Genomic DNA, 16345 nt, shown 5'->3' with positions numbered 1-16345 from the left:
TTAATATTTATAATAATAATATATAATACTTACTTCTCTATAAGGGTTAATATACGGGTAATTTGCGTAATCGATAGGTTTATGTAGAAGTGTAGCGTTTTAATTATAATCCGTTCTTCGTACGTAGTAAGCGCCGATTTTCGGGCCGGACTAATATAATGCCGAGAGAAGGTAAGGTTCGTAATATTAGTAAGAGGGGTACGAATTAGGAGATAGTCAAATTGAGGTAGAGTAGGACTTTTAAAATTAAGGGTAGATAAAAATAATTTAATTTAATTATAAGAAAGTTTAATAATTAAATTAGGAATATTCGAAGTAATTAGAAGGTTAGTCCGATAAATTAGGGTAGTTAAATTAATATTAGTATAAGATTTATATAATAAGAATAATTGATTTATTAGGAATAATTAGGAAGCGAAGTCGAAGGTTTGAATAATAAGGGTAAATTAGAAGTGTATTCTCTTTATTAAATTCGGCTATTAAATTGATAATATTACGGGGTAGGGCGGCGGTTTTAATTACCGTTAAAATATAACAGTCGTATTAATTTTGGAAGTAAAGCGAATTATTAAGGTAATTTAAAAAGATTTCCTAGGCTGCCTCTCAGTGAAATTATATAATAAGGGGACTATTAAAGTTATTACTATTATTATTGCTATTATTATTATTATTTTTATTATTAAAAGGAATAGGGGTTAAAATATTAAAATTAATGTCTTTATTAGAATAAGGGTTTTATTTATTAAAAGAGTGAAGCTATACCTTCTATTATACTAGGTTAAGTACGAACTAAAGAAATTTACAGACTATTTTAGACCTATTGAAATAATTTAATTAATTAGATAAAGCAATAAATTAAAAATAAAATAATAAATAATAGGTAAATAATAGGTAAGTGAATTATAAGCGGGTATAAGCGTATAAAAGTATATATAAGTAAAAAGATTTTATTATTGTAAAAGAAGATTAGCCTTTTTAATTATAAAATTAAGCGACTAATTTTGTAATTAATTTAATTAATTTAATTAATTTAATCGATTCTCCTATTTAATTATTTGAATAAAATTATTTAAAGATTATTTTTTATTAGAAGTATTTAAGTAGCTATTGTTTTAGTACAGTTGGGTACAGCTAATAGGCTTCTAAGTACGGGTAAGCGTTGTAATACCCTATAATTTAGCCTAAAAGGGAGTCCTGCACTCCCGCGGGTACGGTAAGGTGCGTGGTAGCGTTTTTTACCCTGGTCACATTATTCGGCCTCAAGGATAATTAAGTAGATGTATAGACCACTTTAGTCAATTGAGCCAATTAGAAGTCTTGTATAAGACCGCACGGACTACCGGAACCCCTGTTATTGGGTGGGTCCGAAGAACCGCGCTAACAAACAAACCAGTCTTATATTGTACACCACACCACACTAAGTACACGACACTTACACCAGACCCCGACCCATGCGATCACCGTCGTCTGTGTCCCGGTCCGGCCCCAACCCTTGCTTAGATATGTACCTCATCAAGTACACTACACTATTGAGATTTAGACCCTGCTTCTCTAGACCCGGCCCCTCGTTTCGTACACTACACTAGCTACAGTAGACCACCTACCTACCCAGGCACCCAGTACACGTGTACCGACCCAGGTACCCCTGTCTCTGGAACGTTGGAAGAGTCCGTCTTGGCTCCCTTTCTTTCGATCTTTGAGTTTATTATGACATCAAGTGTGTGGAGATGGGAGCTATTGTTTCGTATATGTGGCTGTCGACAAAACTTGGCATTAAGGAAGAAAAAAAAAACGTGGAGTTCCGGCCGGGCGGTTGGCCGGGCAGGGCGTACCTTGCCTTGAGCATGGATGACTTCTTGGCTGTTCCGAAGTGGGGGAGGGGAAGGGGAGGGGAGGCTCTTTTGTTGACGTTGAGTGCGTAGGTACGTGTCTATCCGCGTGTCTTCTGGGCTTCGGTAGTGTAGAGCGAGATGATGATTTGCGATGATTAATGGGTTTGGTTTGTTGAGGATCGGGTGCACTGGCTGCTGGGTAGGTAGGTAGGTATCATGACGCGCAAGTGTTTGGTGTTTCCAGACTGAGTGGAATTCTTTCTTTTTTCCTCGCTAATGGTTGGATCATTCATTGGCAACCAAGGCATATATGTATGTAATGGCTCTTTTGACTTTATACATAACATCACAGCGAGAGCAAATAAAGTTGTGACCAAAAGTATTGTATCCAAGCTTGTCTCGGAGGAGATGGATTAGATTTTACCACTAAAAACAAAACAATAAAAGAGGCTTTTTGTTGCTGATGCTATACTGTACAAGAAGAAGAATAGGAAAGAGATTTTTTTTTTTTTTCGCAAAACACACAAACAGGTTGAATAAGAAGAAAACAAGAAGATGAAAAAGGAGAACAAGAACAAGAAGGAAAAAAAAAAGAAGAAAAAAAAGAGAAGAAGAAGCAGAAGAAGAGGCTCGTTTTTGCAAAAAAGCATTTTGGACATTCATTCATTGCTGGCTGGTTATTCATTTGTCCCATGTAGATAATAATTCGCATTGCGCGTTCCTCCTCTCTTTTTTGTGTGCTGCGTGCGTGCGTGCGTGCGTGCGTGAGAGCGTTGTTGTGTGCGTTTTTTTTTTGCTCTTTTTGAAGGCCGATGAGACGAAGGTGATGGTGTACTTTTGGATGATGAAAGATGAAAGGCAAAAGAAGAGGGAAAAAAAAAAAAGAAAAAAAAGAAAAGAAAAAAAAAAAAAAAAAAACCAGAAACAGAAACAGAAACAGACCATAACCTTTCTAATCCCAGGGGTATCCTTTTTCTTTTTGCGACAAACAAGACGGAGAGGAAAAAGAAAAGGACTTTTTTGGTGAGAGAGACAGAGAACCCGAAAAAAAAACAATGGTTGTGGAATAATGACACTGTGTGGAATGGGATAAAAAAAAAAAAAACAAAAGGCGTGTGTAACACGAAACATCGCAGCGCGACTTCAAATCCCAAATTACCACGATCACAATCACAATCACAATGGTGGCGTGACTCCGTACTGGTGGTGATACACAGGCGCAATGGTGTTTGGCCTCGGAAGCTTGAAATGCGGGAGGTTCAGACAGTACAGCGTCTTGTGCTCGCTCCTCACCATTTCTCGGAACCCGTCGAGGTCCAGCTGGCGCACTGGCGGGTAAATCCGTGGCCGTGGTGGCTCATGGACCAGCTCTCCCTTGGAGTTATCGTGTTCTTCGTGGTTGTCGGCCAGGAAATCCAAGATGTCTCCACGCAGCTTCTCGCCACGCGCAAAGCTCTTGGAGGAGGAGGAGGAGAAAGCCGCCGAAGATGGTGGTGATGGTGTTTGCGTCGTGCTGTTGTTCAAGGAAGCGGGCAGATGGTGGTAAATGGACCCTAGCCCGCTCGCCCACATGGAGCGCACATGTGAGTCGTCGGTTACCCGGTGGAAATGCGGGTTCCTGGTGCGAATCTGCATGATGGTGACGGGCTGCAGATTTGGCACCCGGCCCGCGTTATAGCCGGCATGAGCAGCAGCAGCAGCAGCAGCATTAACATTCTGCGGGGCCAGTTGATCCAGCAGCTCCACAAAATGGAACGGTTCGATGGCGTAGCCGTTGGCGAGCCGCAAGCTCAGAGCAAGGTCCATGGTCATGGCGTGCTCGCCGGCGTTGCCCGTCACGATAATCTCGCTGTCACGGGCGGCGGCCAGGCTGCCGGTGGGGTCGGCGTCGGCCATGGCGGACAGCAGCTTGTTGAGCCAGCGGTTGACCACCTGCGAACTCCGGCCCTCGCACGTGTAGTCGATCTCGCCGTTCCTGACCTTGGGCTTGGACGCCCACCGCAGGCGCACCATGGTCTCGGTGCCCGGGTTGGGGTTGAGGGCAAAGCCGGCGGCAAAGGCCCGGCAGTACTCGTTGACGGCTCCGGGGACGGTGATGTCGGCGTCGACAAAGGCGACATAGCGGCGCTGGGGGCACAGAGCAGCCACCAGGGCAATGCCAAGCATCATGCCCTCCCCCTTTCCATTGCGGATGCGCTTGTGGCTCCCGCCGGCCACGTGCGTGACCAGGTCGGGCAGGCCATACATGTTGAAGGCTGCTGCCGCCGCGGCATCGCTCTGGTGGATCGCCAAGGCGGGCCGGGCGTGGCGGCAGAACTTTCGGAGCATCATGACCTCCTTTCTGTACGCCCGCCCCTCGCTGTTGGACACCAGCACAATCAGACACCCGCGGGGGATGCCCGAGAGCACGCCCTCGATCGTGTTGGGGTCCTCGCCCTTGCACGGCACAATGACGGCCATCTGGCCCAGAATGCTGTCCAGCTGCGCCTGCGGGATGGTCACCTCTGGCGGAACGCCGTCCAGCACGCTCTCGTCGTCCTCCGGATCCGTGTCGCTCTCGAGGTCCCTCATGTCCTCGTCCTCGTCCGAAAACAGGTCGTCGTAATCCGAGTCGTCCAGCGAAGACTCATCTCCTTGCTCGGAGCCTTGGGGCGTGTAAGCTGACCCGACCGTCTCCAGCGGTATCCCCGAACCGGCATCCAGCTCCAACACCTCAATCAGGTGCATGATGCTGAGGCCGCCCATGTGCAAGCCTTTTCGCGGTTCCGTGAGACGCATCTTTTTTTTTTTTTTTTTTTTTTTAATGAAATTGGCGATTAGGAATAACAATTATGAATATGAGTGCAAAACTCGGGGAGGATGATGATTGGTTGGCTATACAAGCAGGCGATATGCAGGTGTTGCTGCAGCAGTAGTGCGCGCCAGTCAAGTGTCGACAAACTTAGTTGGTGGTCAAGTTGTTGTATATATCGGTATTAGTAGTAGCAGCAGTGGCGATGATGGTAAAAAAAAGTGAGACTGGGCCGGCACTGCGGGTACTTATAGCACATAGCATTCCCCGGACAATGGCATGGATGAGGCAGTTCGGGATAGATGACGGGAGAGTGAGGCAAACAAACACGGTGTGTGTGTGTGGTTGCGGGTTACTTTTGTTGTTGGGCGGTGTTGGTCTGACTGCTGCGGTTCATGATCCCCAGGGCTCCCGAATGGTGGTGGTGGTGGTGGTGGTGGTGGTGGTCTGTGGTTGATGTGTCACTCGGTATGTCTCGCTCTCGCGTCACTGTACTTGTTCGGGAAACCAACAACGGGTATAAAGATGGAGAAGCAAAGTGACTGGCTATGGCGAGACGGGAACTGTTTAAAAAAAGCGTGGCTGACCGTGGGCGACATGCTGCGAAAAAGAAAGCAGAAATAAAAAAGAAAACAATCACCAGTTGGGACAAAAGCTTTATCTTGATAGGGGGGGAACCGAGTGTAAAGGTTCAGAGTACTGTAGGTAGGTACATGGCACAACATGGGGTACAGCATGGGGACAACAACATGGGAGAAAGACATGGGCCCATGCACCGAGTTTGTGTGTAACAATAATGTATAGCGAGCGGGTTTGATAGGTTTGCCCTTTTATTTTTTTTGTTTTATTTTTTTTAAATTCTTTTTTCCCTTTTTTTCACCAGTGTCTACAGGGTACCTATCTGTGTTACCCCGACTACCGAAGCTACCTGTACACTAGTATGCGATGGAGGAGGCCGGATGGGGAGAGAGTTCCAGAGTCGAGGAGATACCTGGTAAAACACGCTCGCTGTTCAACGGGCAAAGAAATTGGCAATTTCCCGGCCTTTTCGTTGATTGGAAAGAGAGCTAGAGCAGCCATGGCAATCTTATCGGCAACTGTGTGTCGAGTCAAACAGGAGGATGGACCTGACTCCGGCCGCCGCTGGCTGGAACTCGACGATCCTCCCACAAGACAAGAGGTACAAACCCACCGTAAATTTCTCCAATAATGCCCCACGTGCCGTTGCAGAGGTTGCTGCTCCAAGCAGGGTTCCGGGGTCTAGTGGCTAATTGCCCATGGAATGGAAGCCAGGGCGACGCTCGGATTTACGGTGGACTCCCGCCGCCTAGCAGCAGAAGCCTTCTGGAAAATGGAAGACGCGGACGGGAGAACCATTCCAAATTTCCACCCAGCTCTTTTTTACCTAGGTACGTATATACATAGTAGGTAGCCTAGTTAGTGTCGGTGTGTCCCGTTCCCTTGCTAGTGGATATATCATATCTCCCATACCTGCGGCGCACTAGGTAGGTACACTAAGAGGTGGTCTGTGATTGGCAGCAACAGTCTCCAAATCCACTTTCCCTTTCACCCAAACCTAACCTCTTACCCGTTCAACCCGGTAACAAACAACAGTAACGCTTCAGGGGATGCCGGTGACCATGACAATACATACAGTACACTACTGATGATTCACAGCCTCCTCTGCTCTCCCCACATGCCTTGAAAAATTCTCCCGTCCTTCCACTTCCAAACATCCAAACTCGGCTTACAGGAAAAAGCAACCACGGCAGATCAAACACTTTTGACATTCCCGTGCTGCCGACGGAACCTAACCTAACAACCCCCCCCCCCCCCCCATGGCCAGGCACATGCGAGGTCATTCAATTCGATGTGATTGATGCTCATGATCCACCACCACCCCAAAGAGACCAGTGTCTGTTTACTTTTTCGCACCAGACCACTCCAGACATCCTCAGCCCTACCCAAGCCAACCTTTGATGAGAACAGGGAAGAATGGTCTTGCACTGAGGAAGCCAACGCCGTTCCTCTGCCGCGGATACAAACCGGTCGTCCCAAATAGGTAGGTGCTTTGCTTCCAGGCCTTTGTCCACCCCCTGTCCCTGACCGGCCACATTCCCACCCCCCCGGTCGTCGAACCCGTCCATCCCCGGCTGCCACCAACCAAGCCAACCCCCCCTGGTCCTGCTCTGTTTCACGACCGGGAGCCGAGCTATGAAGGATCCGGTCTCCCCCTGGTCCCGCCCGGGCGTCATAGCGATCCTTTCCACCCAATTTCTCATACGAAGTGGAAACACCAAGAGCCGAGAACAAGACAGAACCAGCACAAGCCAGCCGGGCATCCCTTCACGGCCGGCCGCGCGGGCATGGCACGTTTGGGGTCATGGTGGTCAAGGTAGCTCATGATCATGGACATGGAAGTGAGCGTAGGCCTGTTTGGCTGGCTGGCTGGCTGGCTGGCTGGGTGCATCATGTGCGTGCTATGCTTTTTTTTTCTCCCCCGTTCGTCATTCTGTCGCTCTTCTCGCTAGCTAGCTCTGCCAATCCGACTTCTTGGCTTGCTATCATATACTCAAATACTCTGAAAAAAATGATAGCCCCCAAAATAAAACAATAGGTCCTACACTATATCGCAAGCCGCCTGATACCCGTTCGTCATCACAGCCCACGACGGATGCAGAGAAAAACTCTCATCATCACTGGTCACCCAGAGCTTCGGGTCCAGCACACACTCTCGACATGGTTGCATGTCTTTTTTGGTATGCCAATGGAACTTGATCATGTCACCCTACTACGGCTGGGAACTTTTGAGAGGAGGCATGACGGCACAAAATACGGTGAAGAATACGACTCTATTCAAAGGCATGTATGTAGTATGTACGTATGTATCGGGGATGACGATCATTCTCACTCTCTCACTCATCTCAGTCACAAAACAGGCGATGGCATGCTCGGGCGCACACTCATGCTCACACCACTTTCTTTCTTGACAAATGGAAACTGCCATTCAGCAACAAGCGCAAGCGCCAGGCGCGGTGACTGTATTTTTTCGGTCTATGTCGTCGTCCACTCTCACTTTCCCCTTCCTCGTTGACACCCACCCACTCACACTCACACTTACACCCACAGATCCATCCAACCATCCATCCACTTGCATGGGTTCTTTTCCTCCATCTACACTGCATACATACACTGATGCCATGCGCCCCATGTTCATCAGCAGCACAGGGTGTAGTGCCCCATTGGCATGTTGTTCGTGTTACACAAGAAAGGGTGATCAATGCAACCCAACTCCCTCGGTTGAGTTCGCCGAGACCGGGCGTAACACTGGAGAAGGGGACAAAAAAAGACTGAAAGATCCAGTTCACAAAAAAGAGAGAGGAAATGGGATGGCGTTACAATCCACGTCGGCCGGAAAGCAACCCAAAAGATGCCGTAAAGAGAGAGAGAAACGAGAGAGGCATTGCCAGACATACATACCGCGAATGACGCGGTAGGATAGCGCGGTACACGGGCATAATACCACAATACCCCTGTAACAATATCGGCTTCAGCGTAATGATGATACCTACCTACCTTTTTTGCAGGCCTCTGGAAAACCCAGTGGCTCGGATACGCCTTGTCCTGTTGGACCGTTAGTGTGTACCTCGGAGACCTCCAACTCTGGTCAACCAATCAAGACACCGGACCATCCTCCATCCTACGCTAGCCCCGAGTTTATGTAGGTACCAGGTCTAACTGACAGCAGCAGAACACACGTGCATGCCAAACAGGGGAAAACGGGACCAAAGAAGGAATAGGAAAGCGTAAAGATTTGCTGATAAACCTACAAAAGAAGAAAAGAGAGCAAAGAAAACAAGGCGGACCACATTCCGCTAGGAGACTTCTCCGCGAGACAGCAGCAATCCCTGTTGGAAAGAAAAAAAAAAGCCCGGGGAAATCATCAATGAACGACATCCTATCGCCCGTTGGACTTTTTATATCGAACCATATCTACTACATACCTAAAAAGCAACTACACTAGGATTTCCAAAAGTAGTAGCAGCATCAACTGCATGTCTCAGATACACCACCACCCCCACCCTAAGAACAGGAAAAAAGCAATGTTTCTGAGACGGCTCCTGAGAACTGAGACATCGTGATCAGTTTCCAGCGCGTCGAACACACCCGAAAAGCCCGTTAGCAAGAGCAGCTGAGCGAGAGACATTCAAGCCCTGACTGCCCTGTCCGAACTGCTGAATGGATATATTGATGAATGCCATTTTATTTTCAAGCACGCAACGAACACTTACCGGCGGACACTAATCACACCCACGGCACCGAAGCAGAGTCATGAAAATTGTTAGTCCCGGATTTACACTATCTTCATTGCCCTCTTCACGTTATTCCACCTGCATTAGCCACCATCAGGGAAATTCCCATTCTCCCTTGTCAAGCCACTACGGGAAAAAAAAAAAAAAAAGAAACAACAGCAATAACGCCATCGATGTATAATGTAAGAAATGTAAGAAACAAAGCGCAATATCTGGTCGATGTCGGCATCGTCGGCACCACCGGCCACTAGTCACTAGTCACCAGCCACCAACCAACAGCCACTGGGATCAACATCCATCCCAACGTCTCTGCGCAATATAACTCCATTTATATGAAAGTTCCTTCTTCTCCCTTCTTCTGTCGCGGCTGAAAGCCACCTACCTACCTTGTCTTCCAACCTCCCGATGATGATGATGATGATGATGAAAGCCACAAGTAAATAAATTCCTCCGTTTTTTAATTCGTAAAACCAGGAATCCGATTCGTCTGTCCTCTTTCGAAACCAACCAGGGAGCTAGCACAGAAAGCCACAAAGTCAGACGAGCCAAGGTAGGTAAGGTATCTAGGCAAGGTATCTAAGCAAGGGTGCGGCGCAGGTATGTATGTACAGTACACTACCCTAACATACGAGCATACTTACCTACCGTACATAGGTATTATCCCCATGTCCCGTCTACTAACACACGTCCATTCACGTCTTGCACCCACGTTTGTGCAGTTCAGTTAGGTAGGTAGTTCCGCACTGTACATACCTAGGTACCTCGCTGTCCTGACTTCCAGCTTAAATTGAAGCCGGCTGGCTGGCTCCCTCCCCCCCTCGCTCCTTCTTCCTCTTCTTCTTCGGGGTTAGTCCTGCCTTCCAATTCGGGTCCGATACCAGAACAAGTACATGGACCAACTGAACTGAACCAGGCAGGGTAGTATGTACGGTACGCACTTCTTTCTTAACTCGGCATGGCTTGCCTTTTTTATCTCTTTCTTCAACGCTTCCACTTTCACTTTGTAAGACCCTTAGTAAGTTGAGAGCCCGCTGCCTCTCGTCTCTGCAATACCTAGGTAAGATATCTTGCCTATAGGTACCTAGCTAGCGGTAGTTCTTTACAAGAATTGCCCTACCGGCTGGGATCACAAATACCTAGGTAATGTACCTACCTAGGTAGGGTCTCAGTACACACACAACGATTCCGTCCGGCAACTGGAATCCGACTAGGTACGTATCTTTCTTGTATTTGGAAAGGCTACCTACCTACCTACCTACCTACCTACCTACCTATACATAGGTACCTACCTACCTAGTAGCCCCACTAACTGACTCTCCATCTTTCTCGCTCTTGGAAAACGAATTGATCAGATTCATGAGAACCTGACTTGACAAATACCTTTACCATTGGGACACAACCCAATAGACCCCTTGGAAGGGTGTTCTTCGTCAGCTTCCCCATTCAACCACAACCAACCATCCATTCATTCCATGGCATCCCTGGGGCTGGGTCTGGGGCTGGGGCTGAGCGCCGGGACTGGGACTAGTGGACACGGAATTTCTGACTGCGCTCGCTGCATACCGTACTAACCACGTACGGTACCGACAGGTCATGTAAGTTCACTCACATGATATCCCGCCTGGTCCCTTGCGTGCATTAGTCTAGGGTAGTATAGTTGCCCTACCTTACCCAATCTGTAGCGTCATGGTCTGGTTGCACGAGTGACGACCTTACCTGTTTGATCCATGGCGGCCCATTCATCTTTTTAGGTTAGGTAGGTAGGTAGGTAGGTAGGTAGGGTAGGTTCCCTGGCGGCGGCGTCCAAATACGGCACCGAACACGGCACTGACATACGTAGCCAGTAGGTAGTACCTCGTGGTAGGTACCATGCATGCATGTATGCATACAGGGGATTTCGGAAAGCAGGGCAGGGACGGTAACTAGGTAGGTGGGATGGACTGTTACTTAGCTCTACGGTACCTCTAGAGACTGGATGGATAGACCTACCTGACCATGTTGTCGACGCATGGAACTTCACGTCATAGGCATCATCGATTCTTTCACATATTTGTACTGTCTGTAGCTAAGTTATGTGTCAGTTAACTACACGCTCGGAGTATTAAGGGAAGAAGCCGAAGACCCAAACAAACAAACAAACAAACAAACAAATAAACAAAATAGAAAAAAAGGGGAAAAAAAGAAAAAAAGAAAAAAAGAAAAAAAAAGTGAGGGAGAAGAGAAGCAATCGGTTACATCATATTCAACTTAAACTTCCAGCTGCTATTTGCTAGATAACTCCCAGCTTATCCCAGCCCAGTACCTACCTAAACTTCCAATTTAACTCCCGCCCCCACCCAACAAAATCAGACAACCTAGAGGTAGGTAGGTTTCGTTCTTTTCCGAAAACTATGTGTTCCCCCCGTGCCCGTCTGTCTGTCTGCCTGTCTGTCTGTCTCCCTCCTGTTCTCAGCTTGCTGGGATTCTTTCACTTTTTTTTTTTTTTTTTTTTTTTTTTTTTTTTTTTTTTTCAATCCTACCTTACTTTACCTTACCTACCCAATTACCAACAGCACCAGCGGTTCTACCTATAGCTGTCCTGGCACATGCGGCCGTTTGCCCCCCCCCCCCCCCCCCCCCCCTTTTTTTTTTTTTCCTGTAGTGCATTAGTGTAGTAATCGGGACATGAATAGGGGCGGAAAAATTAACCGAAACGAGAAAGACGAAACGAAAAAAGACAACATGACATGGCATGGGAGAGAGAATCGCGGAGTTCGAGAAGCAAGCAAGCAAAAGTGTGCAACGACCTACGTAAGCGAATAAGCGAAACAAGTTAAGAAGAGCCGAAACAAAGGGAGGAGAGATGAGTGATAGAATCTAGAAGACTATTTCGCTCGCTATTATTCAGTAACTGGAGGAGGAGGAGGAGGAATTCTATCTCCCTACCTATTCTACATCCAATGACTTGGGATTTTCACGCACAAAGTTCTCGAAGTAGTGTGTGTAACGGGTAAGGCAAGGTAAGGTGAGGCAAGGGAAGTTGAGGCAAGGTCGGTCGTAACGAAGGCAAGGTAAGAAGTGAGGTGAACTCTGAATGGGTCCGTAGTCGTTCTCACAATCTACCTAGGTAATATTCCAATCCCTACCTGGATACGTACCTACCTACCTACCTACAAACACAATTAGGGAGCTAAATATCACAAAATGCTGTTGGTTAATCAACTAAAAAAGATAACAACAAACAACGAGGAAAAAAAACAGATGAGATGATATTTCCCTCATTCCCATGTCTATAATACACCCTTGCACTTGTACGACGGAATATCCGGAATATCCGAAATCGAAGCGAACGAACGAACGAACGAACGAACGAACGAACGAACGAACGAGATAAAAAGAAGAAAAAAAGATACTAAACCGCCCGGTCCTAGTAAAGTCCATTGGAAGAACTCTAGGCAGGGCTTCGTCAACTGCCTGGTGCTGCTGCCTGGTAAAAGTAGGAGATGGCCTTCTCAATTAATTTCAAATTGGGCTCAAGCTCTCTTAGGCGTAGCCTGGATATACCGGTTCGGAAGATGGGAAGGATACAATAGTGCCTTCCATGAACTGATGAACTGAAAGAAGGAAGTGGTGATGAAGTTGTTCCATTGGAAGCCTGGTGCAGTGTTAAAGCCACTGCCTGCCTGGTTGAGATCTTGTTATTATTCAATCCAGGATGAACTCGAAGGAAAGTTGAACATTCTTTTCGTTCTTATCGGCCCTCGTGGCATTATCTCGTGGGAGGTGGTGGTTCGGTACACGGTTTCGAGAGAGGATGTTAGGGGGTAGTAGATCTCTTTGAGGGGTTGGTGGTGGGTGGTGATGAGTGGAAGAAGTATTTGGGGAGGGGGTGGTGGTTACTTATTGGAATAGGGAGTTGGAAGTGGAAGACGAAGTGGAAGTAAGGTAAGAGGTTGACTTGGAAGTTGATAGTAGACGGTGGAGGATATTGGAATTTTGGATCGGGTGGGTCGATTGTTGGGAGTGTGTCCTTCCCTGTTTCTTTCCTCTTTTACAATTCAATACTGGTTTGTTTGTTAGTTTAGTTCCTCGGCCATGGGTTGAACAGGGAAAATCTAAACCTCTTATTGGTCTCCTAAAGAGAAAATTGGCCTCCGTTTGAAACGTTATAGGATAATAGCTAGGGTTGAAAACGCTACATAAGCCTTCTTATACCTCTCTCCGTCTTCTTCTAAAGCCTTCAAAGACTAAAAAGATATAAAACAACAGTCCCCGACGGCACCCGTCCGCTTAAAACCCGAATACTTTTTTATTCTAGTAGCCTAAGAGTGGAAGTGGGCGTTTTTTGTACCAAACTAATAAACAAACCAGGGTTAGATTGTACTTTTTTTTTTCCTACTGCCCTTCAGGTTTAAGTCTTGGTCAAATGGTACAGTTGTCTTTCCACACATTTCACAGCTTGTCATATTTTCCGCCGTGTACGCTGCATCCTGTTACTAAACTCTGTCGCTATTCGGCCGTCATGTTCTGTCGCTGTATCCTGTCGCCGTGTTCCGTCGTTATACCTATCCTGTTTCCAAAAATCATTATCATCAAAATTCATAACCTATTTGTGTCCCTACCCTGCATCCTACTTAGGTACCCACGTGCAGCTACCATGTCCCTTTGCTCTGCCTGACAAAACACCCATTCCTGGCCTTATTCAAAAAGAGAGTACCGGTAGCAGCACCCGCATCAACGCTGCACACCATAACCTCTCGGTCACCGACCCCTCAGTGATCATCGAAAGCAGGTCAATCCCGTTTCGAACCGCCAACCTCATACACTCCCCTCACCTTGACCCTAGCCTTTCCGGGACAACCGTCAAAGTCCCATCGATCAAATCCTCATCTCCCAAACCCTAATCCTCCAACTCCCCAATCATATAAAGTCCTATCTTCCAACATTCCATCCTCCAAGCCATCTTCCAGCCCCCCACCTCCCGCCACCCCTCCTACCATCCCTTCCTCCCCCCCTACACCCATGATCTCTCCCCTCACCCCATCCCGATCCCCATCACCACCCAAATAATTCAAATACTCCCCCGGCAAACACCCACCTGTGCCTTCCTCCTCCATCGAGTCCTTCCTCTCATACAACGTAACCTTTACTCCCCCCGTCTCCCTCTCCCTTCCACTTTCCATTCCCATCCCATCACACCTCATCAGTAACGTAGTTGTCCTCACCCCCTTTTCCTTCTCCATCTGCCTCGCCAACTCCCTTATCTTCTTCAACAGCGCCACCACCTTTCTTAGCGTCCTCTGATTTAGCTCTGTGTCTGCCCACAGTCGTATCTCCTCGCTCTTGTCTTCTTCCACTACACTATTGTTGTATCCGCTGCCGCTGGGAAAGAAACGTCCATTGTCGTTCTTGGCGATGTACAACTTGTGAATTTGCGAAAAGTAGAGTTGGGCTTCGGCGTTGAAGAGCGGTTTGTTGCGGACTTTGTGGGTCTTGACTTCGACGAGGCAGTGAGAGGGGATGTCGCGGCCGAGATGGAGGACGCGGAGGGTCGCGGACGGATTGGAAGGGGAGGTGCTGAGGTGTCCGGGGACGCAGGGTCCTGGGATTTTGTCCATGAAAAGAGGACGGCATGGGGAAGGGGGTGGCGACGAAGGGGGTGTTTCTCCTGTTGTATGTGAATCGCGGTGGCAGGCGTCGAGGGAAGAAGAAGAAAATACAGAGAGGTGGGTGCTCGGTTTAGATGAGCCGGCAGAGACGGCACTGCTGCGTCGTTGGTATTGGGATACTTCGTCGACAGTCAATGCTGACAAGGTTTCGGGTAGGGTGGGATCAAAGTTGCTTGGTCGGTGGCAGTCACAGTGGTATGCGTCTATCTCGGACTGGACGACTAACTGCAGTCCACCGAAGCGATACTGTATAACCCGATGGTGACTTGCGCTACTCTTGAGTAGTTCGTCTTCTTGATCGTCGTAGATGCACGTTGCTTGCTCGAAGCCGGTGCCGTGACCCAAACTGGAGTTCAGATATGGGTCCGATGTCCACTTGGATAGAAAGAGCGTGTCATTTCTCCAGGTGAGATCATAGCGCTCATAATTCTGTTGTTTATTGTGGAAGATCATGAACATCTTTCGGAGGTTACTTGCGTTGCTGACAATGTCTGTTTGTCTCAAGTCATAGTTGGGATCGGTTGCTTCGATAGATCGCACAAGGGGCTCGAAATGATGGGTGTAGGTCGGGTAGTCACGCCCGAGGGATTTGTTGTCGTAATCGAGCTGGAGGTCAAGTCGCTCGGTTATAGGGTGGAGGCGCGGAGGAACACCTAGATGGGAGAATTAGCAAAGACGCTTCTTCTATACCTCTGTCTACTCCGGGCCAAGACTGCCCCTTCCCTCCCAGGATACAACAACGATCCGAGGGGATACATACCTGGTACTGCTATCTGATTGCTTGCAATTTTGTTGAAGCTCGAAATGGCATGCACATCTTGGATCCTGACCGGTCCATCTTCTTCCAAGCCCATGTTTTGCACATTGATATTCATCAGAAACTTCAAATTCTGCCGGATCAAATTATCCCGCCCGCCACTCCTCTCATTGTACAGAGAATCGCGCCGGACATGGCTCGAGGGATGATAATATCTGCAACATCCCGACGTAAGGAACTCACACATCTCTCCATTCCGGCATGGCTTGGATGGCGTTTGCATCATTTGCTTCCAGATTCTGATCCGGTAAGGGTTATGGTCAAGGTTGCAACTCGAGCTTCGTTGGCAGGGTTTGTCGTTGACGAGCCATCCGCAGGGAGGCTGGGATCTTTCTCTGTGTAGCATCGCGACGTGTATGTGTTGTCGGTTTTGCGTTGAAAGATGTTTACTTAATGAGCAACAGCAGGGAGTTTAATGACAAGTTCATCAACCAAGATGTCTGGTGGGACCATGGTTTATATAGGGCAAGGAGCTTGTTTGTCAGGATGCTCCAATCCCTTTTCTTCTTGCATTATCAACCTTCGGTACGAGAGGCCTACCAGCGGGATAATCAAGGCAACCAGGACTATGAGTCCAGTCTATCAGGCTCGCTGGATGATGTCGCTGTAATCGTTTGTACCCGAAGAACAAACAATGGTAGCGAGGTAGGTTCCCCCGTCGGAGGCCCGCGCTGGTTGAGCTCAAAGGTGTAGGTGATGTTCGCTCGTGGACGGCCAATAATTCGCGGGCCCAACTGCAGACTAGCAGTGCAGAATTGACCCTTACTCGATAGTTCTGGTTGATTGGTTGTAGGCTTGCCAACTAACTCCCGCGGGAGGCCCAGCGACGGGAATCTAGGGTGTTCTTGTGGTCTGTCGATTGGGAGGCATACAAACGTTCTGAATCTAGGCTCAATGTTAGGTTGTCTATGTCTTGGACGAGGCGGATTGGGGAATGGTTGCTT

General features: G+C 47.9%; 5 protein-coding genes across 5 annotated transcripts; 2 read left to right on the top strand and 3 right to left on the bottom strand.

Annotated features, from left to right (window-relative positions):
- Positions 1-3008: 3008 nt before the first annotated feature.
- B0T23DRAFT_313686 (mannosyl-3-phosphoglycerate synthase) lies at positions 3009-4559 on the bottom strand (the record flags this gene model as incomplete). The annotated part of the gene is made up of 1 exon (XM_062834755.1): positions 3009-4559. The coding sequence occupies one exon, from the start codon at positions 4557-4559 to the stop codon at positions 3009-3011; it is 1551 nt and encodes a 516-aa protein (XP_062693673.1).
- Positions 4560-6336: 1777 nt separating this feature from the next.
- B0T23DRAFT_104018 (uncharacterized protein) lies at positions 6337-7131 on the bottom strand. The gene has a single exon (XM_062831744.1). It carries the CDS (start codon positions 6963-6965, stop codon positions 6507-6509), a length of 459 nt encoding a protein of 152 aa, XP_062693672.1. The 5' UTR covers positions 6966-7131; the 3' UTR covers positions 6337-6506.
- Positions 7132-7390: 259 nt separating this feature from the next.
- On the top strand, positions 7391-8262 carry B0T23DRAFT_403256 (uncharacterized protein; the record flags this gene model as incomplete). Its single annotated transcript, XM_062838760.1, has 5 exons — positions 7391-7485; positions 7563-7658; positions 7844-8058; position 8178; positions 8211-8262. The coding sequence occupies 5 exons, from the start codon at positions 7391-7393 to the stop codon at positions 8260-8262; spliced, it is 459 nt and encodes a 152-aa protein (XP_062693671.1).
- Positions 8263-13801: 5539 nt separating this feature from the next.
- B0T23DRAFT_427271 (uncharacterized protein) lies at positions 13802-15438 on the bottom strand (the record flags this gene model as incomplete). The annotated part of the gene is made up of 2 exons (XM_062840048.1): positions 13802-15237; positions 15345-15438. The coding sequence occupies 2 exons, from the start codon at positions 15436-15438 to the stop codon at positions 13802-13804; spliced, it is 1530 nt and encodes a 509-aa protein (XP_062693670.1).
- Positions 15439-15534: 96 nt separating this feature from the next.
- B0T23DRAFT_314621 (uncharacterized protein) lies at positions 15535-15744 on the top strand (the record flags this gene model as incomplete). The annotated part of the gene is made up of 1 exon (XM_062834816.1): positions 15535-15744. The coding sequence occupies one exon, from the start codon at positions 15535-15537 to the stop codon at positions 15742-15744; it is 210 nt and encodes a 69-aa protein (XP_062693669.1).
- Positions 15745-16345: the final 601 nt, after the last annotated feature.

This window comes from Neurospora hispaniola, assembly GCF_033458365.1.
Source record: "Neurospora hispaniola strain FGSC 10403 chromosome Unknown B0T23scaffold_3, whole genome shotgun sequence".
Lineage (NCBI taxonomy): Eukaryota > Fungi > Ascomycota > Sordariomycetes > Sordariales > Sordariaceae > Neurospora > Neurospora hispaniola.
This window is presented reverse-complemented; position numbering and strand designations above follow the sequence as displayed.